The 21,799-nt window shown below is 34.2% G+C and overlaps 3 protein-coding genes across 4 annotated transcripts; 2 read left to right on the top strand and 1 right to left on the bottom strand.

Moving 5' to 3' along the window:
• The first annotated feature begins 1,447 nt into the window (after positions 1-1,447).
• LOC111400196 (protein EMBRYO DEFECTIVE 1674) lies at positions 1,448-2,490 on the top strand. The gene is made up of 3 exons (XM_023027622.1): positions 1,448-1,492; positions 1,676-2,127; positions 2,382-2,490. Exons 1-3 carry the CDS (start codon positions 1,448-1,450, stop codon positions 2,488-2,490), a joined length of 606 nt encoding a protein of 201 aa, XP_022883390.1.
• A 4,395-nt stretch (positions 2,491-6,885) lies between these two features.
• Positions 6,886-12,279, top strand: LOC111400977. 2 transcript variants are annotated; one of them, XM_023028477.1, is made up of 12 exons: positions 6,886-7,271; positions 7,470-7,536; positions 8,157-8,232; positions 8,520-8,603; positions 8,782-8,898; positions 9,230-9,649; positions 9,730-10,133; positions 10,221-10,320; positions 10,413-10,472; positions 10,552-10,638; positions 10,864-10,992; positions 11,713-12,279. In XM_023028477.1, exons 1-12 carry the CDS (start codon positions 7,241-7,243, stop codon positions 12,013-12,015), a joined length of 1,878 nt encoding a protein of 625 aa, XP_022884245.1. In that variant the 5' UTR covers positions 6,886-7,240; the 3' UTR covers positions 12,016-12,279. The 2 variants fall into 2 exon arrangements, with proteins under 2 accessions (XP_022884245.1, XP_022884246.1); XM_023028478.1 differs by having other exon boundaries at positions 6,886-7,379.
• Positions 12,280-14,785: 2,506 nt separating this feature from the next.
• Positions 14,786-15,630, bottom strand: LOC111400976. Its single transcript, XM_023028476.1, has one exon. It carries the CDS (start codon positions 15,502-15,504, stop codon positions 15,073-15,075), a length of 432 nt encoding a protein of 143 aa, XP_022884244.1. The 5' UTR covers positions 15,505-15,630; the 3' UTR covers positions 14,786-15,072.
• Positions 15,631-21,799: the final 6,169 nt, after the last annotated feature.

The raw sequence follows: 21,799 nt of genomic DNA, 5'->3' as shown, positions 1-21,799 counted from the left end.
TTAATTTATTTTACATACTCATTTTTAGTTACACATTCATATAATAAAATATTTTACTTCAATTTTTTTTTTTTTCACACACTCTCTAAAATAAACTATTCAAAATATGTTTTTGACATTTTACCCAACCAAACAAGGGCTAAATTTTCCCTCCGCCAAGAACCCTACCCTCCATTCGAAACCCCAAATCAGAAGAAATCACGCCCAGAGCCACTCATGGCGACGCCAACCAGCGCTCTCCTCCGCCGCAGTTACTCTCGAAAAAGTCTTCCCTCTTCCAACAGCACAGCCGTCCTTTCTTTCTTTTTGAAAGAAGTTTGTATTTCCTTTCCCCAGGATTATCGTTCATGGTCAGTGTTATCACATGTAGACACGATCACTCCAGTCTAACACTTCTTTTTGTGTTTCTTTTTCCCTCTTGCAGGTTTTTTTGCACGATTGGTGGCTGATTAAAGTCGATAAGGATCCACAAGAAAAACGATTAGGGATTGGCGGTTTCACTTGTGGGGAGTAAGATTTTTACTTTGCCTTTTATATTTCTCCGTTTTATGGTAAAAATCGACAATAATGAAGTTGTGGCGTATTGGTTGGGAGAGTGAATTGGAAAGTTGAGCACTATTTCTGATAGAGATACAGTATGTGAAATTAAGAATACATTTAGATTGGGCGTTTTTTATTCATATTTAAGTATTCATAGAAGCCATTATTTTCACTAATTAAAACAGCTTTTGCATCTTTTATTTTGCAATTTTTGTTAATCCAAGAATAAGACTGCTGGAACTATAGTGTAGGTAAAAATTCTGTACTTTTTATAGTAAATTATAAAATTAGTTTAGGATAAAACAGTGGAGAATGTGTTCCTATGTTGATTTGCTTTTATAATTTTAAATAAGTATCTGTGTTATCTGTGTTCATCGGTATCTATATTCCACAATGTGTGCATGAATTTTTTTTTTTTTTTTTTTTTTTTTTTTCGTTTTTTTTTTTTTTTTTTTTTTTGGGTTCCTTGTGTTTTCTACTAGTTTCTCATAATGCAATCACTCTGTCTGCCCATAATTGTCATTAAATCCTTTCTCGGTAGTTGCTTTTGTGAAAATGGACTTTCCAATTTTTTTTCCTCCCTTGTCCCATCCCTTCCAATCCATTTCTCTGATATGGATTTGTTTGGGCATCTCTATCTTCTTCTCTATTCCTCTACCCTATGTATTAGTGAATTGATATGACAAATATGAGGTACGTGCATGTCACTCATTTGCACCTAAAAAAAAAAATTTTAAAAAATGTAAGCATAATTGAATTACTATTGAGTGGTAAGTTGGCATTGTCATTGGAATCACTTATGGTGGCTTGATCCTATTACCCCATTTTCAGACCTAAATTTGGATCTTGGGAGGAACTATACACGTTCATAACATGCGTAATATCTCTGATCGGTAAGAGCTTGAGCATGGGGATTTTAACGTCCAAGTTTAGTATTTCTGGTTGGGTAGAGGTTTCCATAGCTACTTACCGTAGCTCTCGTCACAAAAATTTATATATGTACTAACTACTAAGAGTTTGAACTTCCATTTCCCCATGCAATAGCTACCTCAATTGCTTCCTCTATTCCTACTTAGTGACATTCTTCTTCTGATGGATTAACAATTTTTTATTCTTTAACTTCTAAACTGACCAGGTTTGCGATCATTTTGTCATTGGGTTTCCATATTACTGGGAAGAATTCGCTGGCCTGTCATTTGATGAAGAATCAACCAGCTCTTATTTCTCAAAAGAGATTTCTGGCTCTGATGGAAATAAAACTTCCTTGCATGATAGCTCGAAGAGCTTCCTACCGGTCGCCGTAAATGATCTTCCAGTTACAGTAATGCGTGATCTTTTCACGATCTCCCCAGGAGATTGTTCTCTCCTGAAACAAAATATTTTGGACGATATACTGCAAACATATGGTGGTAACGCCACTGACAAATCTCCATTGAATTTTAAGAACATGGAGGCCAAGCAGAAAAGGAGAGGCGACATTGATGTGATAGATGCAGAACCGAGAACCAAGAAAAATAAGAGAAATACTGTTGATTGTGCTATGCTTGGCATAGGTCCTTTGACACGAAGTAGGACTCGTTTGAAACAGTAAGACATTTGTTGATTAAAGATAGTGAGGTTCAGGAATATCAATATGGTTTAGAGAACAATATTTCTTGAAGAGAATGTGCAAATTTAGAAGGAATCATGTAATACTTTTGCATTGTGAAGAATTGTACGGGGCATTTCACATTTGTATAGTCTGGAGAAAACAGATGAATTATGCTGTAAATTTCTGAGTCAGTGTCAGCGCCTTGAAGATTTAACAGGCCCTAAACATTTAAAGAATGTTATTGATGTAGGATAGATAGAGAACAGACTGCAACAATAGGAAGAAGAGCTGAGAAGAAGCAGAAGAAGAGGAGCAGAAGAGGAAGACACCGGAGGAGAAAGAGGGAAGAGGGGAGGTAGAACGTGGGCAACGCCAATCTTAATTCATTGCATTTGTCGACTGATTTTCAATCCAATTATGATCATATAAATAACAAAATAATAAACGTGGGCCGGGGCCAAACCCATATACAAGTTCAATAATGCATAAGGCCGAAAAATAAATGGAAAATAAAATAGCCCAAATACATGGTCCGATGAAGGATGATGTCCGCATCAGTTATTTAGCAGGTAATGGATGAATTGTTTGAAGAACTTTTTAGTTTTAGTTGAAATCTGAGGTCTCTCTCTGAACTTTTGATAGATTATGGTGCTTTTGCTTTATCTTCCTTTTCCTGTGTCGAAGAAAATTATTTTTTTATGAGCAACATGAACTTTGTTAAAAATGTAAATCAGAGTTTTTATCAAAAGTTTTTGGCAATGCTTGATGTCATGATAGTTTCACCAAGTGCTCTCTTCTTTCTTTTGGAAAAAGAGTAGATGTTCTTTATCAAGAATAAGTAAAACTTTTGCAGGATTAGTATTTGAATTCTTTAGCCTGTGCTTTGAATACATCTAAAGTAAACTTTCCCCTGATTTCATGGGCGACAGCTTTTGGCCAACACCCCAAAAACTTTCCATCTTTTGTTGTTTTGACAAAGGCTAGTTCTGTGAAGGGAGGATCAGAAAAATGCATGCATCAATCAAGGAGGCAGTTTTCGACTTAAAATATTATAATCAATCCATTAAAATATGAATGCTGATGCACTGTATGACTATGTTGTAATAAATAAATATGATGGCAATAATCTTGCAACAGTTTCTGGTGGTGCCGTTAGTGGTGGCTGGAGTCTAGCAGTGCGGCGGTTGGTGGCGGCACTGGTCCATCATTCAATACTTTATTATGTCTAATCTGCCTGACATATGCACGCACGCTTTATTTACATTTGGATCATGTTGGACGGACTATATGCTGATTCCATCTCTCTGATATTTAGAAGGATGAGATGCCTTATTGCGTCCTTATATCATTTGGCATTGACTCATTTGTCCCAATGTCTTTGGAAAGTTCACTTTTCCTGTCCAATTCTTGGGATTACAAGCCTTTACGTACGCCCAACCCCCACCTCTCTCCCTCTATAAAATCTTATCGATTGTCTTAAGTGATATGCGAGATATGATTGGGTCAGAATTTTTTCAATCAATTATTAAAAAAAAAAAAAAAAAACTTTCTCTTTCTTTTTTTGACACTTCATTTGTATGTAAATCATTATGTAACTGTTTATGTACAAATAACATTATTCAAATCTTTTTGTGCAAGTCGAGGCTTCAATTTATGTACGTACATTATAAGCAATCACTGATCAACAAGAGGAAAAGAAAGATTCCAAATTCATGATTTGCACACTTCACCTTTTGATTTGTAAAGGAACACTTCAAATTGTTTTTTGCCCAAAAATATTGGTGTTCTCAGCATCTAACCACAGGGAATTTTCATGTTACGTTTGTACCTTATAGTTTTGTAATTATTTGGAACCACTGCAAAGTTGAATATACATTACCTTGTTTCTGATGCAGAAACACATCGAAATTGTTGTCTACTTGAGCCCTTCTGTGGTACAATAATCTTAGAATCAAATTAAGCTGTCTCTTAGCATATTTGTCTTCTTGCACCATAGAGATTAAAATTTGTGTTTGATTTCTCGAAACTGTTAAATGCAGAAATTGTTTCTCAACTCCTCGGTAATGCAGCAGAAAAATCTATTTGCCTAGTCTTGTACTTGTGTTCATGGTTATATGCTCTCAATGATGCAATGATATTTATTTTTGTTTCGAGCAACCATTTATCGTCAGTTGTTACGATAATTGTCAAGTATATAGGATAAACCAATAAACTATTTATAAAAAAATCGAACGTTTTGCCCTTCCTTTCAAATGTGGCAAATATATTCAATTTTGCAAACTCTAGACATCTCGAAAAAAAATTTAAAATAAAATAAAATTTACGCATCTAGACGACCCAAACCGCTAAAGCCAACCCAACTCAAGTGGGTTTGGGTCAGTTTGGATTTCAAAGAAACGTCAGTTCGATTATCGATTGGGTCCCAAACCAACCCAACTCTACTGCGTCACCCCTACTTGTGCTTTGGAAGTGGCAAATAAATATAAATATGGAGAGAAATCTCAGTAGCATGGAATCCTGTGTTGTTTTTTCTGCAAACTTTGTAGGATGTTATTTTTTGCAATCTACAAACTAAAGAATATAATTAATACAGCTCTATTATTCACGATACTACAAGGCTTGTCTGTCAGATTCCTTTGAGAATTGGTTCTTTACTTACTTCAAAAATATATTTAATTTAAATAGAAGATTAAAGCATCTTTTAAGTTTGACATTGGAAACACTCTATTCATAATTTCATAATAAGATAAAATAGAAGTTTCTTTGTAATTTGTATATGACAGAGCTACTTGTTTCCATCTCGTGATGAAACTGTCATGTGAGTTCAAAATTACCTATGCCCTTCCTCTTCTTGTATTATATCACTTGACGAAGATATTGTTTTTTGATCATATTCTATCAATCTTGTTTTGGCATTTAGTCTCAACATGTTCACTGATTTTGGAAAAAATCGAGTCAAAATCCCGCCTATCTTAACATTTATTCATTTAATCTCATGATATCTTCAGTAAGGTGCATTAAATAGTTTTGGAAAAGTCGAAAACTAAAGGAAAAATCCTTTTTCTGATGGTTATGATTTTTTAACGTAAGAAATGAGAAAATTGGTTTCTTCACTTTCAAAAAAACAGAAAAATTGCAATAAATTTAAGCATACAACTCCCCTCTTGGGGTTGAGTGGGTGGTTATTTGCAGTAACTGTATTAAAAAAAAAGAAAAAAGAAAAAAAAAGCAGCTTTTCTAATGAGTGGGTCAATGTAACGACAAAAAGGGAGGCATTAAATTCATCTTTTTCTTTTGTATCCATCTTGGAAATGGTCAAGTCCAGTACCATTTTTCATCTGCTGATTCTGTGACAAACCATAATTTCTTTGATACTCAAAGACAATGTAGATATCAACAAAGTTGTTTAATTTTTCAACTTTTCGACCAGACAAATCAAACCCCACAAAAAATTTCATTTCTCTTTAAGCATCCAAAGTTTTCTTTAACCCCCTTTTGAGGTGACACAGTTCTTTTACCCTAAACAGTTAAACTTCTCTTCTCAATCTACATGTCGACATAAATTTATTTCGATTCCTGCACATATTTTGTTCCACTTACACGAACACATCTCGTATATAGAAAGTGAAGTTATTCCCTTTGTGGTTGGCCATGCGTATTATTTTTTATAACTCGTCTCCTTCATGAACTGTTTCATCTACTCACAAGTTTAAAACTATAAATTTTAATAATTTTAATTAGATATGTATTATAGAAAGTGATTTCGCGTGTTATTAATTTGATAAAATTAACCTTGATTTTCTTAAGAACATGAAGAAAAGGTTTCTGACTTTTACTCCATAAGCAATCTCAAGTCATGAGCGCTAATTGTTTTAAAAGATCATTTTTTTATTTAAATTATTTTACTTAATTATTAATACTTCATCGGTATCTAGATCACCGGAGTCCTAAATATGTTTAATAAAATATACGAGGGCAACAATTAATTCTTTTTTTAATAATATTACTAGCCTCGAATTTCTCATTCTAAGTTATATTAACATTTTACCTTGTAATTTTCTGTTGACTTCGAAACTCATAACACCTTTAGAATGGATTGTCTCTAAATATTATTATTGTTGTTGTTTTGGTAAGTGACACAAGTGTTCAAATATTGAGAAAGAAAAAAACAATGCATCATGCTCAAATTCAAAAATTCAATAAATGTTGATTGCTCATATATTTTGTTTTAATCCTTTTCTATTTGATTCCTTTAAGATTCTATGCTTGAAATTACATTACTGAAAGAATTGTGATTTCTTTCTTGTTTAACCATAGGGACTACACATTCTATGCTAAAAATGATGGGACGAGATTATTTCATAATATGAATTCTGATTGAAAAGGAATAATATAATATAAAATTTCAGTCTCTTAAGAAAATACTATTTCGACGCTGAAAAATGAAAACATTCCATTATAAGGTTGAAATAAGTAGTTTCGAGCACGTTTTACTCACTTAAAAGCACCTTCTTAATAAACTTTTTTGAACAATCTGTGTTGCAACGATAATCCAAGAAGCTAAGTTTTATTGCTTTTACGTTATAAAAATTAAGCGTCACTTTATAAAAAATTATTATGATTAATAAACTAATCTTATAAATTTCTTCCTTGTAGAAAATATTTTATGATCAAACTTAGAAAGTTAAGGCAGTGTGTGTGTGTATATATATATATATATGGCAGCATGGGACAAGGGCGGAGGGACCGTTACCAACTCCCACTTGCATCCCAACAAGTTAAAGGAATGTGGGGGAATGGACTGACTTCTAATTACTAATTTTTACTCGTGTTTGATTAAGCTACCATTTCTGTCTTCTCTTCCAGGGCATCTGCATTTGTATGCTTTGACATCAGTAGGAGACTTTTTCTCTTGTTTTTCAACTCTAATTACATTTCTTTTAACACCAAAAAACCGCCACTGTCGTAGAAAGAGATTTTTTGGGGGCTTTACTTTCACAAAGCATAAATCTTATGGTCAAAAGAGTCACCTTTATATGCTCATTTTTGCGTATGCACATGATCCATCTGCCTGTGTTCAGACTTTAGAGTCCGTACTTAGAAACTGAAATGGTGCCAAATCGAAAGAGGAAAACTGAAGGTTATTGACGCTGGGCTGAATTTTTTTCACTATTCTTTTGGTATTCTCGAATTTCTTCTCCTAAAAAGCCAATCTTGATAAATTTTATTGATCGCAGAGCCTGTGATGGTAATAAATGTTTTCTGTTACTTGTGCATTTATTTCCTCTACCACTAAGTGGCTTTTGCTTTAATGGCATTATGTATTTCTGTTTTGCAGAGATGAATTTTGAAGGGTTTAGCACTAGGAAATTGCCCGAACTGGTTAGGCACAAGCGTTCCAAGAGGTAGGCTTGTTTTCCTGTAAATTTTAGTTCCTACAGCTAATGGGTTTCTTCAACTGGAAAGGCTTCTGAATTTGGGTAAAAGGGAAAATGGAGATGAGAGTTTCAGAGCTAAGCAGATAGAAGAAAATAGTGGTATTTGCATTTGAACTTTTTTCCCTTTAGTTTTCTTGATTTCTGAGAGCCATAAATCTTGGTTTTACTGATTTGGACCCGGCATCCTAGAAAACCTTTAAAGGGTCTGTGGAAAAAATGAGTAGAGAGAGGAGTGTGTGAGCTGTGGGAAATCATGAATCTGGCATTCTGGTTTGCATGCTTGTCTCTTCTTTGCTTGTTTTTCCAATTTTTACATTACTATGTTAATTTGGATTTATTGATGAATATAGCTTTCAGATTCTAGCAAGAAATCATGATGATTTAAGGAATACTTATATTTCTGAGTAGGACTGTAGGGGAAGGTCAACACAGTTTGATTAATTTTTTGTTTTGTTAGTTTTCTGTTTTTATGGTAATTACGTCCAAGATAAATGCTAGTGTTCTGTGGGTAAAAGATAGATTGAGTTGGCAAGTATCTTATGTTGAATTAAAAAATTTCTTAATGAGTTTTGCTTTCGCAATGGCAGCTCCCCAAATGGCAGAGGATTTCAGGAAGATGGTTTGGATCATTCTACCGATGACGCTCTTCTTCGACAGAAATTGGTAAAGATGCTTTCTTGTGTCCCATCTGCCCCCTTTTTTTTTTTTTTTATTATTAAAGTAACAATTGTTAAATAACTTGTCTATAGCCTTAAATAGATGCTTTCCCCTTGATTAAACACTATTTGCATGGTGTAATTTTGATTGAAACACACTGAAGTTTCCTTTTCTCAATCTCTTTTCAGTTCTTATATCACTGATTGCTACCTTAAACAAGTTGTGTAGGTATAAAATAGAAATAAAACTGGCATACCAAATTTTTGTGACCATACTGATCTCTTTTGTACCAGGATATGGGACACTTAGATAATTGTGCCAATGGCAAGAAGGAACAAGAATCTAATGCTGAGATTCAAAATTCTCTGAGGCAAGAGGTAAGTAATAATATTGCTGCCATATACGCCTATGAATTTCATTTGAACCTAAGCTGAAAATAGTCCAAACTGTATATCCATGAGTCAATGAAATTTAAGAGTTTCTGATTTCCCTGCCAGAAGGTTAATAGGTTATTCATTTTTAATTCTCGCCAAAAAAATTTCTTTTTCCATGCAGATATTGGATCTTGAAAAAAGATTACAAGGCCAAGTTTCCGTTCGCTGTGCTCTGGAAAAAGCATTGGGTTACAGGGTATCCTGCCACGATATAACAGATGAAATCGCAATGCCTAAGGTAGCAATCTTTGGCCTTTTATATGATCAAAATTTAAGAGTGAGTATGTTCTGTGTCTTGGAGGTATTCGTTATGAATGTTTAAGTTTTGGTGCTAATGACGTTTAATAGCATATGAAATGTTGTTTTCTTTTTTATCGAACAACTAGCAGTGAACTTTTCATGAACTTTGCAATCTATGTTTTCTACCCTATAGCTACACCCGAATCCTTGAGATGCATGGGTACAGGAAGCTGGTTAGCCTGGTTTTAATATAACTGAGTTGTATGCTTACTTTTTTATGACAACCATATATTTGTGTTTTACTGAAAATACTCTCTGATTGGTTCCAGCCTGCCACAGAACTCATCAAGGAAATTGCAGTGCTAGAAGTAGAAGTCGGACATTTGGAACAGTATCTTCTTTCACTGTACAGGAAAGCATTTGATCAACAAATGTCTTCCTTATCTCCAACTAAGAAGAATGATGCATTGAAATCGCCCTTAGCAACTCCAAGGGGAAGATGCCTAGATTTTGAGAGATCAGGTTTGATGTCAGCGAGTGAAAAATTGGCAACCGAAGTTGATGATCATTCCAATTCATGGAAGGAAGACAATGGTCAATATGAGGAGAAGATCGTGGATTCTGGTGTTCAACTTTCTCACTCTTCACTATCTCAGCGTACAACACTGTCAAACAGAACTTCTCCTCCTGCAGAGGTCTTGTGTAAAGCTGTGCGTGCATGTCATTCTCAGCCATTATCCATGATGGAGGTATCTCAACTTTATCCCTTTTCCTTCATACTTTTAATTTTAGTAACTTATCAAACTTCAATAACATGGTCTTCCTACAGTATGCAGAGAATACCTCTTCAAATGTAATTACTCTGGCAGAGCATCTTGGTACACGTATTTCTGATCACATTCCAGAGACACCGAACAAGCTTTCTGAAGAGATGATCAAGTGCATGTCCACTATATATTGCAAGCTTGCTGATCCGTCATTGACAAATCAAGGCCTTTCATCACCCACTTCATCTTTGTCATCTATCAGTGCTTTTTCTCCTAAAGATCAACGTGACTTGTGGAGTCCTGGATACAAAAATGATTCTTCTTTGGATGTTCGGCTGGATAATCCTTTTCACGTGGAAGGACTGAAAGATTTTAGTGGACCTTACAGCACAATGGTAGAAGTACAATGTATATACAGAGATAGTCAGAAATTGGGTGATGTTGAACCTTTGCTACAGAATTTTAGGTGCGGATACTTGTATGATGAGGTTACATATTGACTTATTTCATATAACCCAAGCAGGATAATAGTAGTCGAGTTCATATTTTGTAGGTCACTTATTTCTCGTTTGGAAGTCATAGATCCTAAAAAGATGTCGTATGAGGAGAAATTAGCATTCTGGATCAACGTACACAATGCCTTGGTGATGCATGTAAGGATTCAAATCGACAAATTTACAAGACATTGATGTTGTTAATCTGTCTCAGCTATGTGCTAACTTTATTGTTATATATATATAAACAGGCATTTTTGGCTTACGGTATCCCTCAAAACAATATAAAGCGAATGATACTACTCTTGAAGGTAAGAAAGTAAGAACTGATTAATTTTTTCTCTACAATGCTTGATCTAAAATCTGTTCTAAAACTTATTTCTATTCTAGGCTGCCTATAATGTTGGAGGTCAAATTATAAGTGCAAATGTTATACAGAATTCTATTCTGAGATGCCGAATGTCTCGTCCCGGACAGGTAAATCAAGCAGCCCATGTCTTTTAGAATGCTATTATAATTGTTTGTTGTATTGATTAATCAATTATGCTTTCACAGCAATTCTTCAAAGCCTTTACATAACGATTCATTTTTAAATTTCTAGATTCTGCATCTACTGATTTACATGTCCACCGTTAAACTGCTTACCTCTCAGATTTTAGCTAGTCTATATAGTTATGTTGATAAAAGTAACACTGTATGCAGTGGTTTTGGTCCCTTCTTTCTTCAAGAACGAAATTCAAGCCCGGTGATGATCGGCAAGCATATGCAATTGACCGTCCAGAACCACTTCTGCACTTTGCTCTTTCATCTGGGAGCCACTCTGATCCTGCGGTAGATATCCATAGCCCTTTCCTTTTTTCTCTTTAGTTTCTGCATAAGCTTTTCTTTTTGAGTGCAATTTGGTAATGGAACGGGCTTTGCCGTGGGCTTGCGTGGAAAAACTTCAATTGTAGGCTACTTGATATATAATAATGGCGATCATTTTTTCTTTAAATTGTACTCAAGCTTGAGAATCCCATTTGTGAAATTTGCTTTTGCTTCAAGGTGTTGTTTTTTATTGTTTTGAAGGGATCTTTTGTATCCTGGGAAATTAATTTTGCACAGTTATCGGTGACGTGCACTTGGTCAATCTTTGTTTTTCGCTGCTTGCTTTTCTGTGTTTTGATTTTATCAGTGCTCACCATTTAAAGAAAAGATATTTCTGGACTTTGGACCTGGTTAAAAATATTGCTAATGTTCCTAATTAGTCAAAAGTAGAATACTTTTTGAGAGAATATACCTATTAAGTTTTCATAAAATGGAGTTAAGTCATCAACTTTCGACCAAAATGAATTTGCCAAAAACTAGAAATTTTGGATTTTCTGAATTTGAGCACAAGTGAACATGGATCTCTTGTTTTTATTTGGGCAAGTAGCATAACCTTTGACAAAATTTCTCATGTCTTGATGGGTTATTCTTCTCACTTGTTTCACGGAGAATGCTAAATGCTTAACCATCTCATTTCTTCATGGACTGCGATGATCTTACAAAAATGCGATCTTTTGTTCTCAGGTTCGCATTTACACACCCGAAAGGGTATTCCAAGATCTAGAAGCAGCAAAAGAAGACTACATCCGAGCTACTTTTGGTGTACGGAAGGACAAGAAAATCTTGTTACCAAAAATCGTTGAGTCATTCACCAAGGATTCAGGTTTGTGTCCAGCTGGCGTTTTGGAGATGATCCAACATTCATTGCCCGAGTTCGTAAGAAAAAACATTAAGAAACGTCAGCTGGGGAAGTCTCGCAAGAGTATTGAATGGGTTCCACATAATTTCGCTTTCAGGTATCTCATAATGAAAGAGCTGGCGAAGTGATTTTGTATGGGTTGATTGAATGTTTTAAGTTCATTTCATTGAGTTTTTGCCTTAAATCATCAATAGAGATGTCTAGTTTCTTGCTCTTGTGTAAAGGAATAGAATTTGAGGATATGATTTGAGTTTAGCTTGTTTGTTTACTTGCCATGGAATGTTTTGAAAAACAGATGATTTTGTAAATAAGTCCTGTGTGCGAACGTTCATTAATTAATTAGCACGCACACATTTTGGTTACTATTAAGGGATAAATTTCACATTCGGTAATTATCGAAATATATATCAAAGTGTAAAAGGATTTGTATTACTTTTGTTAATAAAGTTGAATTTTACGGCTCAAAGTGAGCACATGAATTTCAAGATAGGCCTATTTAAATGAGCTATCGTCTTGTGTGGACATGTTAATTATCGAAGTATAAATCCACATATAATGGCTTGAATATTCCTTTTCATAAGATTGAATATTTTAAGATGAAATTCCAAATTATAATAGTAACTTGAACACTATGAAAATAAGCACCTAGCGATGCTTAAATCCATTGTTTCCACATTAATTTGGTCATTAGACTCGTAGCATTATTCCCTATACTTAAAGGGAACCGGAGAGGGATAAGGTGCTTTAGGACTTTAGAAGGGTGTTTGTTACAGGAGCGTAAAGTTTGACATAATATCATGTGAGATTTTATTATTGGATAGCTTCAATCACAGTCAACTTTTTCATTCAATCACATTCTTTCACATATAATTATGTTAAGTTTTTTGTCAAATTTTTTGTTAAAGTAGCTTTATCCATTGGGTTTGCCTATACATACACGGGGTGTACACGCCCCCTCACATGGAAGGTCGATCGGAAGCATTTATTGGATGTGGGACCCCTTTCCATGTGAGGGGCGTGTACACACTTCGAGTACAAATGGTTTTTCCTTATCGATTTCCTATTAATTGGAATGAGTTGGTACATTCAAAGTGCCCTGCCCTGGCTGGAAGTTTCAAAAATTAATCCATTTAATTATGATATAAACAAAGGACAAAAAGGACTGTTTAACTTTTCCTCCATGCCTTGGTGGAATATGTTATGTGGATGGTGGAATACTCAAAACTATGTTCTAAAAGTTGTTTTCTTGTTTTGATTAGTGGGATTGAACAGTTTTCAATTATTTATTCCACTTTAATTAGTAATCGAATTTTAGTCGAACAACTTGCTAAAAAGTGCAACTTCTAATATTTTAAAATGTCAGCTAAAGTCAGTAGCATTTCAGTTTGGAATCTTTTACGAGTAATTCTATTTTGCGCTATTCACATTAAATGAGATGCATAATTATAATTTTATTCTTTATGGAACCATCTACACTGATGTTGTAGCATCATCGATGCAAAATAGTATTATTTCACATATTTGCTATATTATTATGACTTTCTTTAGTTTCTTATCATTTAAGATATCTTAATTAAGCAATTTGCTTAATTTTCAACAATGAGTGACAATAGTGGCTGCCATCTTATGCAGTCATCAAGAATCTAATTTCAATTTTGAGTTGCCATTGGTCGAAGCTATGTTTAATTTATTTATATGATGTTCGAAATCTTTACGAATTACAAACAGCATATCCATCTATGATGGATGACCGATGCTACAGTAAGAAAGAAAGTAAAGGAAGTCGTAATTATATAGCAATTAATATCCTATTTGAAAAAGCTATTTGTTTATTCTATCTATGTATGAAAAAATTTAAAACTTGAAAATTACACATTTTAGCAACAAAGACCTGACTTTTGGTATTACAAAGATTATCAAACCTCCATATCGAATCTTGTAATCGATAATGCCATTTTCTAATGTAGAGGATCCTCACCTGGAGTCAATTGCAAAGTATACGTCTCCAGAATCATTTGATAATGTCAGCCAAATGTGTCTCAGCATTATGTGGTTCCAGCTGTAAAGAACATGCTCGCATCCATCTTTTAACCAACCTCCGACACCCCCTCTCTTCCTGGAACCTAACCTACCACAATCTTGACTTGTTTCAAAGATGTACAGTATAGTATTATTGGCTCATTAAAAAACAATGAATAATGAATATGTAATTTTAGCCACTGTTTGGTAGTAATTTTTCTTTCAAAAAATTAATTTTTTAACCGTTATTTCATCATTTTAGCCTTTATTTTTGACTTTTTCATTCACAGGTGGAACCCGTTTTTCTCTCTAATGGTCAGAAAATCAATTTTCATAATCACTACCAAACAGGCTCTAGTCTTTTAATCTTTCTCTCTCATTGGATGCTTAAGCCATTGAACTTTTTTTTTTTAGCCTTCTCATTTGCTTAACACATGCATGACCTGATTTTTTTTATACAAACATAAGTACGACGTCGACCTTACAATTATTAAGTCAATGACTCCAACAAGACCAAAAAGATCGTCATTTGCATAATTGAACACTAGTTTGCAAGGATGCCAGAGGGAACGGCACAAGCCTGGGACTATCCCATTTCATTTATTAGGTAAAAATCCCTTCATACCATCAAAATAGATGTATGAAACGTTGAATTATTAATTTTCTAAGGAATTTTAAGATATTTTTGGAGAATGATGTGACTGATTATTGGATTTAGAACCTAACATTACTCTTAATTTTAGTTAACCAATGTTTGCAGTGGCGTGCTTCACAAGCAGTTGACATGAGATATATATATACACACACAGATACCACACCGAATGAAAAAACTGTCTCTACGTTCGTCCATCTTATCCTCTTATCATACAAGTAAAATTCCAAAAACTGACCTTTTTGCAATTGAAAGAGTTGATAGATAACAAAAATAATTTTCTACTGATATTGATTTTCAACTCAATTAATTAGTTATGAGGACATTTTTGAGGCATAACAATGTTTTTCGAGAGGAAAAGGAAATTAAAGCAGCAGTAATTAAGAGAAAAGGTACTGCCTCTTTAAATCAGCCATTTGCAGAATTTGGTTACATAGCTGATCTGCTAATGAACCTTAACTCGTCTGTCATTAAACTAGACTATTATGTACAAAATGAATTTCTCAAAACAACCCTACTCAGGTATTGTCGTCAGCTTCCCAGTTCTGATCCCGGCATTTCCAACGTGGGCCGTCTTCAGATCATTATCACCGGAAAACACCAATATTTTCCGGCGGCACCGGCATTTATCACCACTCTTGGTCAATGCGGAGGAGGCTTTTACGGCCAGTGCGGCCATTTCCTCCGCCTTCAGCCGACGCTTCAACCGGCTCAACGGCAGTGCAAAATACAGCTGACCCGGCTGAAGCATCTCGTCATGATTTACAGCCGACACGGCAACATCAAAATCCATTTCGTCGGAATTACAAATGAAACATGTAGGGTTCTTTTGCAAAACATATGAAACCTTTATCGGATATGAAAATTCCTGTAATCTCCCATCATCAAATATCAACTTGGCCGTCACCGCAGATGACGATGACTCGCAAGAACTGCATATACCCATATTTATATAAAGTTTTTTTCTCTTCTTCTCTTCTCCGCAATGGGAAAAACTGAATACCCTTTCTTATGCTGAACCTTGAGAAGAAGGTTAAAGTTTTACATATAAATAGAGAGGCCCCCCGGGGGATATGGGAAAGTGAACCAGGATGCCACGTAAGAGTAAGAGAGTAATAAATAAATGAAAAGTAGTTTTGTGTTTTTCGATCAGTGGGCAGGGTTGCCAACCTGTAAATTGCAGGTGACAGCTTGTATGAGAAGAGTACTTGTACTATTGTGACCCACTTTCTCTACGAAATTACGAAAACGGGGACTAAGTCCGTCCATTTCTCATCCGTGCGAAAATTATTGCACCATTTTGAAACGTATTTTGTCTATTCTGAGAAAAAGTTGGAGGAAGGTGAAAGGAAAAGATTGGCTAATTGTCTAATTGTGGGATGGACTGAGGTGGGGTGGGATAATGCGCGTTTTTCCTCTTTCATGCTCAATAATACGAGTTTGAACTACCGAATAAAAATAAAATTTTTTAGTAATGTTTACACATATTAGTCTCTCATTCTTGAAAGCGACGCAATTCGTGAGAAAAACTAAATTGAAATTAGCACTTTTGAGTTTCGGATGATTCATGAGTTGGATTGTCATCGGTGATAATCTTGGTTGGACCATCTTCAAACTCAAGTTTGAAGCGCATAAATTCGAAGAAGTTACGATAAATTGGGAGTTGTTAATTCTAATATCAATACAAGTGGTGATTCGAAAATAGATTGGTTAAAGCCAAATAAAGGAATGAAAAGGAAAAAGATGGTGGTATGGCAATATTAGTGGAAAGTAGAGAGGGAGAATATGGGCAATATTCGGAGTTAATGATTCATGCGAGGTAATATGATTGGTGGGTTGATCGTTAACGCTAGGGTGGGCCTGCAAAACCCAACATCCTTGTATTCAATCGAGTCTCGTACTTGATTTTGAATAAAGTTTCTTAATCCTTGTTTAGAATTGATTTTTTGAATATTATTCTTTCTTCAAACTAATTCTCAACTACATATATTTGAGGGAGAAAAAATCGCTTTTCATAGAATCATCTGAGTCTTCAACTTTAGTTGATGATGTATGATCGTATATATAATTAGACCTAAGCAAGACCGTATGGGTTTAGACTATTTTATCGAGTGTGAGAGACCATATACCCAGTCACATGAGATGCTAGTTTAGTTTGAAATTACGCCATCTAGTCTAATGATGCTAAAATATAAATTTAGGTGGATGAATAATTGAACTTATCATATTTTTATTTAAATTGGTGTTCTAACATCGTTGATATTCGATATCATTACTTGTTTAATTTACTTTATTACACTACACTGTTTAGGCAAATTGATTTACGACATCCACCTATTGTAACCGAACTTCATCTCGACAATGTTATGTGATAGTAAATCTCAACAGATTCCATATTATTTAGCAGAGTAATTTAGAAGCGACTAAGGTAGGGTTGTAGTTTCGTGGAAAGGAAGGGTAGTTTCTGTAGAAGAAAAGCCGAACGTGGCAAAGTCAGGGAGAGATACGCTGCAAAACATGCAGAAAGACACGTAGAAATTGCTTAAAATTCTTTTATTTGGGACAAGGAAGTGGTAGGGTTGGGAACCAACAACCCGACAACATCTTACCATTTTTGATCTGGTCATTTGGGCATTTGAATTTTCATATATTATTTTCATTTTTAGTCTTATTTTGTTTCTTTTGTGAGATAATTAGATTAATAAGACTATGTTTGAGCCTTTCTTTATTTTGTAAAAAATAAGTTTTGTAATAGTTATTTTTTTTAAAGAATGCATATTTTAAAAGTAGAATTATTTTTTTATTTACGCGTAAAATTATTTTATTTAGAGAATATATGATTAAATATAAATTTGTGAATGGCGATAATGACATCGTGAAAACAAAGAAAAAATGGAGAAAGATGTATTCATATCTACGATCGTCTTTTTGTTTATTTATTCTTTTTATTTTATACAAAACAAGAGTATCATTATCTCCTTAAAAAAAGGAAATGTTATCCAAATGCTATTTTGCATTTCCAAATTAGACAAGATAATATCCATGCATGTACATGTATTTATTTATTTGAGATGTCCCATACAGAAAACACTGCATCATTTGTTGTACCTACCTCCCCAGCTTGATTCAAAGATGCAGAAATTCTATCAAGAATCTCTCTCTTTGATCTTCTCTAATTGACCACCGAACGAAATCGCAGAAAACTTGTACATTATCCTGGCCTCGGTCCGTTTTCTTTGCTAAATTGAATGAACTGCACGATGATGATTGTAGAGTCGGGACAAACAAACAACCACCACGACAATATTTGAATATAGGATTTTGCTACATGTATATCAAGTTTTACATAATGGGTTATATAATGTCACATGTCATTTTATCATTTGTTAATTTAAAACACAGTCAACTTTTTCAACCAATCTTTTCTCTTCACATCATTTCATGTAATCATTTATGTAAAAGTAGCATAACCCTTGAATATATCGATCAATCCCTTCTTAAATTTGTAAATACATACACTATCAATTCTCATCCATTTTCAGTCGTTTTTAAGGAGGTCACTTCTTGAACAACCGCGTGGACGTTCAGGGGTTGTTCAAGGGGATTTCTCCCCTTTTTTAATAGTATTTTCTCAATACATTTTATAATTCTAAAACTATTTAATTAGGCACTTCTTAAGTAATTTTTCTGTATACCTTCGTATCTAACATATTCTCGACTAAAGTACAAGATATATTAAGAATTAATTAATAAGTAATTCGTATAAGAAGAAGGTGCCATCATTGCTCAGCGTGTATATCAAAGCTTTATAAGAAAAGGAATAAACTGAAATCCAAGGAGACAAGACCCGCTAACAGCTCTCAACCGAAAGCGCACCTATTATTACGAGAAGTCTAATCTCTATCAGGTCCAATTTTGATCTCGAACTAAATTCAAGTTCAATAGTCGAAAGTGGCATTTCTTTAGTCCGGTCTTTTATTTTCTCTTTTGAGTCAACACCTATGCTGCTGAACAACCTACCAAACAAGATCCCTGACATGAAAAAACTACAAGAAAACATTGGTCTCATTTGATTTCGACGCCCGGCATAGATCTCATACTACCCGCTTACTATTAATATGAAAAAAGATCTACCTTTTTCCTTTGCCGACCACAATAACTTTCTCCTATGATCTTATTAGAAAATGAAATGCACCTTCAATAGGATTAAAGACGAAGCGGTAACATGGGAGTCGGATCAATCACACAAAGATTTTTGAATCATAATATTAATTAATTTTAGGATTAATCTATTTGCACACTTTCGATATACATAATAGATCACACCCTCTCACGTGGATGGGACCCACGCATAATCAAGTGAATTATGTTACTTGTACATAAAATAATAAATAATGGATTACATAAAATGGCGTGGAGGAAAAATATTGAATGAAAAGCCCCCACGGGCATGACGCAGTGGTAAAGTAGGAGAGTTCCACACGGAGCATCGGAGGTTTGAATCCCCGCGGCAGCTGGAAGGCAACATTTATGTTGGAAAGCAGTTGCCATGTGGAGACAAAGTTATGGTGCACTTTGTCGTCCCTCTGCGGGTCCTGTCCGTACGTCGTAAAGGGAGATCTATAGGGAGAAGAACCGCATCTTGAATATCTGGCTCAAGTGTGTATAAACTGTGTTCGCATCCGAATTTACTTGGGTGGCAAACCAGGTGGAAGGTCGCCACTCCTCAAGATTAGGTATGCGAAGTTTGGACACCTGAGTTATAAAAAAAAAAAAAAGGATTGAATGAAAAAGTTGATTGTTTTTAAGACTGCAAATGATAGAGTGAAATGTAGCATTATGTAACCCATTATGTAAAATTTGATATACATATAGTAAGGTCCTAATAAATTATTTGTGGAACCCTCCATAGTGTACACATGGTAATACCCTTAATCTTATGAGCCACCGGCTGGCTGTATGGAATCTAATAAGATTACGTTATTGAATGAATGATGAATGTGTTGATGAGGGTCCAATATACCCATAATCTTTAGACAACGCTTTAGTCTTCATTCGCTGAATTGCATTAAATTCTTCGCCTAACCTAAAGATAATGTTTAAGTAATTAATACAATACGACAAAGCATAGTTTGTATGTCAAATTAAACCTTGTTTGACAGGATTAAAATTATATTTTTAGTAGATTTTAATAAAAGTTGATGAAATGTGTGATTGAAAAGTTGTGATTCCTATAAAATATATGATTAAAATTAATTATTAATTTTGAATGGATTAAAATCTGGATCATACCAAACAAAGACTAAATCTTCCCTTGTTAGTATGTTCATAATCTAACCTACTCACTTAAATATTAATCTTAAGATTTAAATATGAAATTTACAGATATTTGAATTTCCAATTCATGAGAACGAGGACATAAATATGGTACAGGTGCTTGCTTTATTATAGAAGCCGGAACGTGACCAGCGACCAGTAGGCTATGTTGGGGTGTGTGTTCATATAATATATTTTGGATGATAAAACAGTAATTTATACTAAATAAATTGTGATTTTATTTATTTATTGCATTTATTTATTATTGAGCATGTAAATTAAAGTGTCTATGATCACTTATGATAATATAAGTTGGATACTTGCGTTAAGAAGTATAGTGTGATACAATTTATATTTTAATTATAAATAATTTGTTCACAACAAATGTTTAAGTGTTGACACATTGTATCAAAAGGTTTGTAGTGTTTGCTGATTTACTATTCAGGTTTGTGATTTGTTTTTATCTCAGAAATAGTTGAAGATGACACTAGTACACTTGGAGTGTATTGAACGGATCACGTGTCAAATTTAATTTTATAGCATGATCGTGCAGAGAATTAAATTCCACTTAACCATTGTGTATTTCATCTAAATTTCTTGACAGAGTTCTTTTCACATTTATAATGATTTTTTATTCATTAATGGGTGAGATCAATTTGATTGATCAAATATCTCGATGAGTTGGAACTTAAGAATGAGTAAAGTAGAAAATATGAATTCATTTCAGGAATCGTCATCTTGAAAAAAATAGGTAGAGTGACTACTTAATTATTTATTATTGAACGGCTAAAATATGTGCTAAGTGTTTAGTGACGACTAAATTTTGATATCTGTGATTGACTCACAGGATCGTTGAAGATATTTGTAATTAAGTTAGTGATAATTGTTAGAAAGCAAAATGATCATTTATGCTCGTATCTAATTATCTGATCTCAGACGGGGATATAATACATATATGGCAGGTTAGACGAAAGTATTACAAATTTATTGATTTTCGTGATCTTAAATATTTTAAAAGTTCAGTCTTTTGCTATTAGTAGCAAAACAAAGACTAATAGTTAGATTGGATGATATAGGATCAACTAGACGGATCTAATTATTAGAACTTGGATGATATAAGTCTGATTAGGTTCCAGTGGTAGCATGTTACAGTAATTAATAGTTTGAGGTTTAATTGTAATTATAGTAAAGTTTTGTATGTAGTTGTAATAACTATGAAAGTTGTAAACTTAATTATAAGTGAAATTGAAAACTCTAGGAATATACAAGTAATTAAATGTAAATTAATTGGATGTAACCCTTAATTAAATCTTCTATTTGAATGTGGAATTACTAATGTACAAGGATTGAAATTATTCTATCTTTATTAATAGAGACTAGATAGAACCTAGAATTTAGTGATGGCAAGTTGCCCCGTCCCGATGGGTTGATGGGGCGAGGCGGGGAGTGCTGCCCTGTCTCGGCTCACGGATATATATATATATATTACAAAAGGTTGCCGGTTGACCCAATCTTTTCTTTTCCAATTCCACTTCTATAATTCTATTTCCTCTCCAGTCTCCTCTCGTCTCTGCCAATCAATTTTGAACGATGAAATTCAACCCAAATCGCTAAGCCAAACCCTAACGACCAAATCAATTTCGAGCCTTTCTGCAAATACAAAAGCTAAAAATGCGAGAACAATTATCCACGACCCAAATCGCAAAGCCAAATCCTAATATGGCTTCAGGCTTGAAAGGTTTTTTGTTGCTTCTTTTCCCAATTTTTTTCGAGTATAGGTTCGATTGGATGGTGTCAAAATTTGCAAAATCTATAGCTTCTGAACTTGGTGAGTTATATCTCGTGACACTGGATTCTAGATTTAGATTTTTGGAAATTGTTTCATGTCTATGTTGTTTGCTGGAATAATATACTTTTGTGTGAAA

Source organism: Olea europaea, chromosome 10 (assembly GCF_002742605.1).
Source record: "Olea europaea var. sylvestris chromosome 10, O_europaea_v1, whole genome shotgun sequence".
In the NCBI taxonomy this organism is placed as follows: domain Eukaryota; kingdom Viridiplantae; phylum Streptophyta; class Magnoliopsida; order Lamiales; family Oleaceae; genus Olea; species Olea europaea.
The sequence above is the reverse complement of the archived record's forward strand: the minus strand, read 5'-3'. Positions and strand labels throughout refer to the sequence as shown.

Excerpts from the sequence above, each read along its gene's own strand:
- LOC111400976 (XM_023028476.1), bottom strand. The coding sequence starts at position 15,504 with ATGGGTATATGCAGTTCTTGCGAGTCATCGTCATCTGCGGTGACGGCC.
- LOC111400977 (XM_023028477.1), top strand. The coding sequence starts at position 7,241 with ATGGTGCCAAATCGAAAGAGGAAAACTGAAG. Across the intron at positions 8,233-8,519 it reads CTCTTCTTCGACAGAAATTG|GATATGGGACACTTAGATAA; the intron begins GTAAAGATGCTT and ends CTTTTGTACCAG. Across the intron at positions 10,993-11,712 it reads GGAGCCACTCTGATCCTGCG|GTTCGCATTTACACACCCGA; the intron begins GTAGATATCCAT and ends TTTTGTTCTCAG.
- LOC111400196 (XM_023027622.1), top strand. The coding sequence starts at position 1,448 with ATGGGGATTTTAACGTCCAAGTTTAGTATTTCTGGTTGGGTAGAG. Across the intron at positions 1,493-1,675 it reads GTATTTCTGGTTGGGTAGAG|GTTTGCGATCATTTTGTCAT; the intron begins GTTTCCATAGCT and ends TAAACTGACCAG. Across the intron at positions 2,128-2,381 it reads AGTAGGACTCGTTTGAAACA|GATAGATAGAGAACAGACTG; the intron begins GTAAGACATTTG and ends TTATTGATGTAG.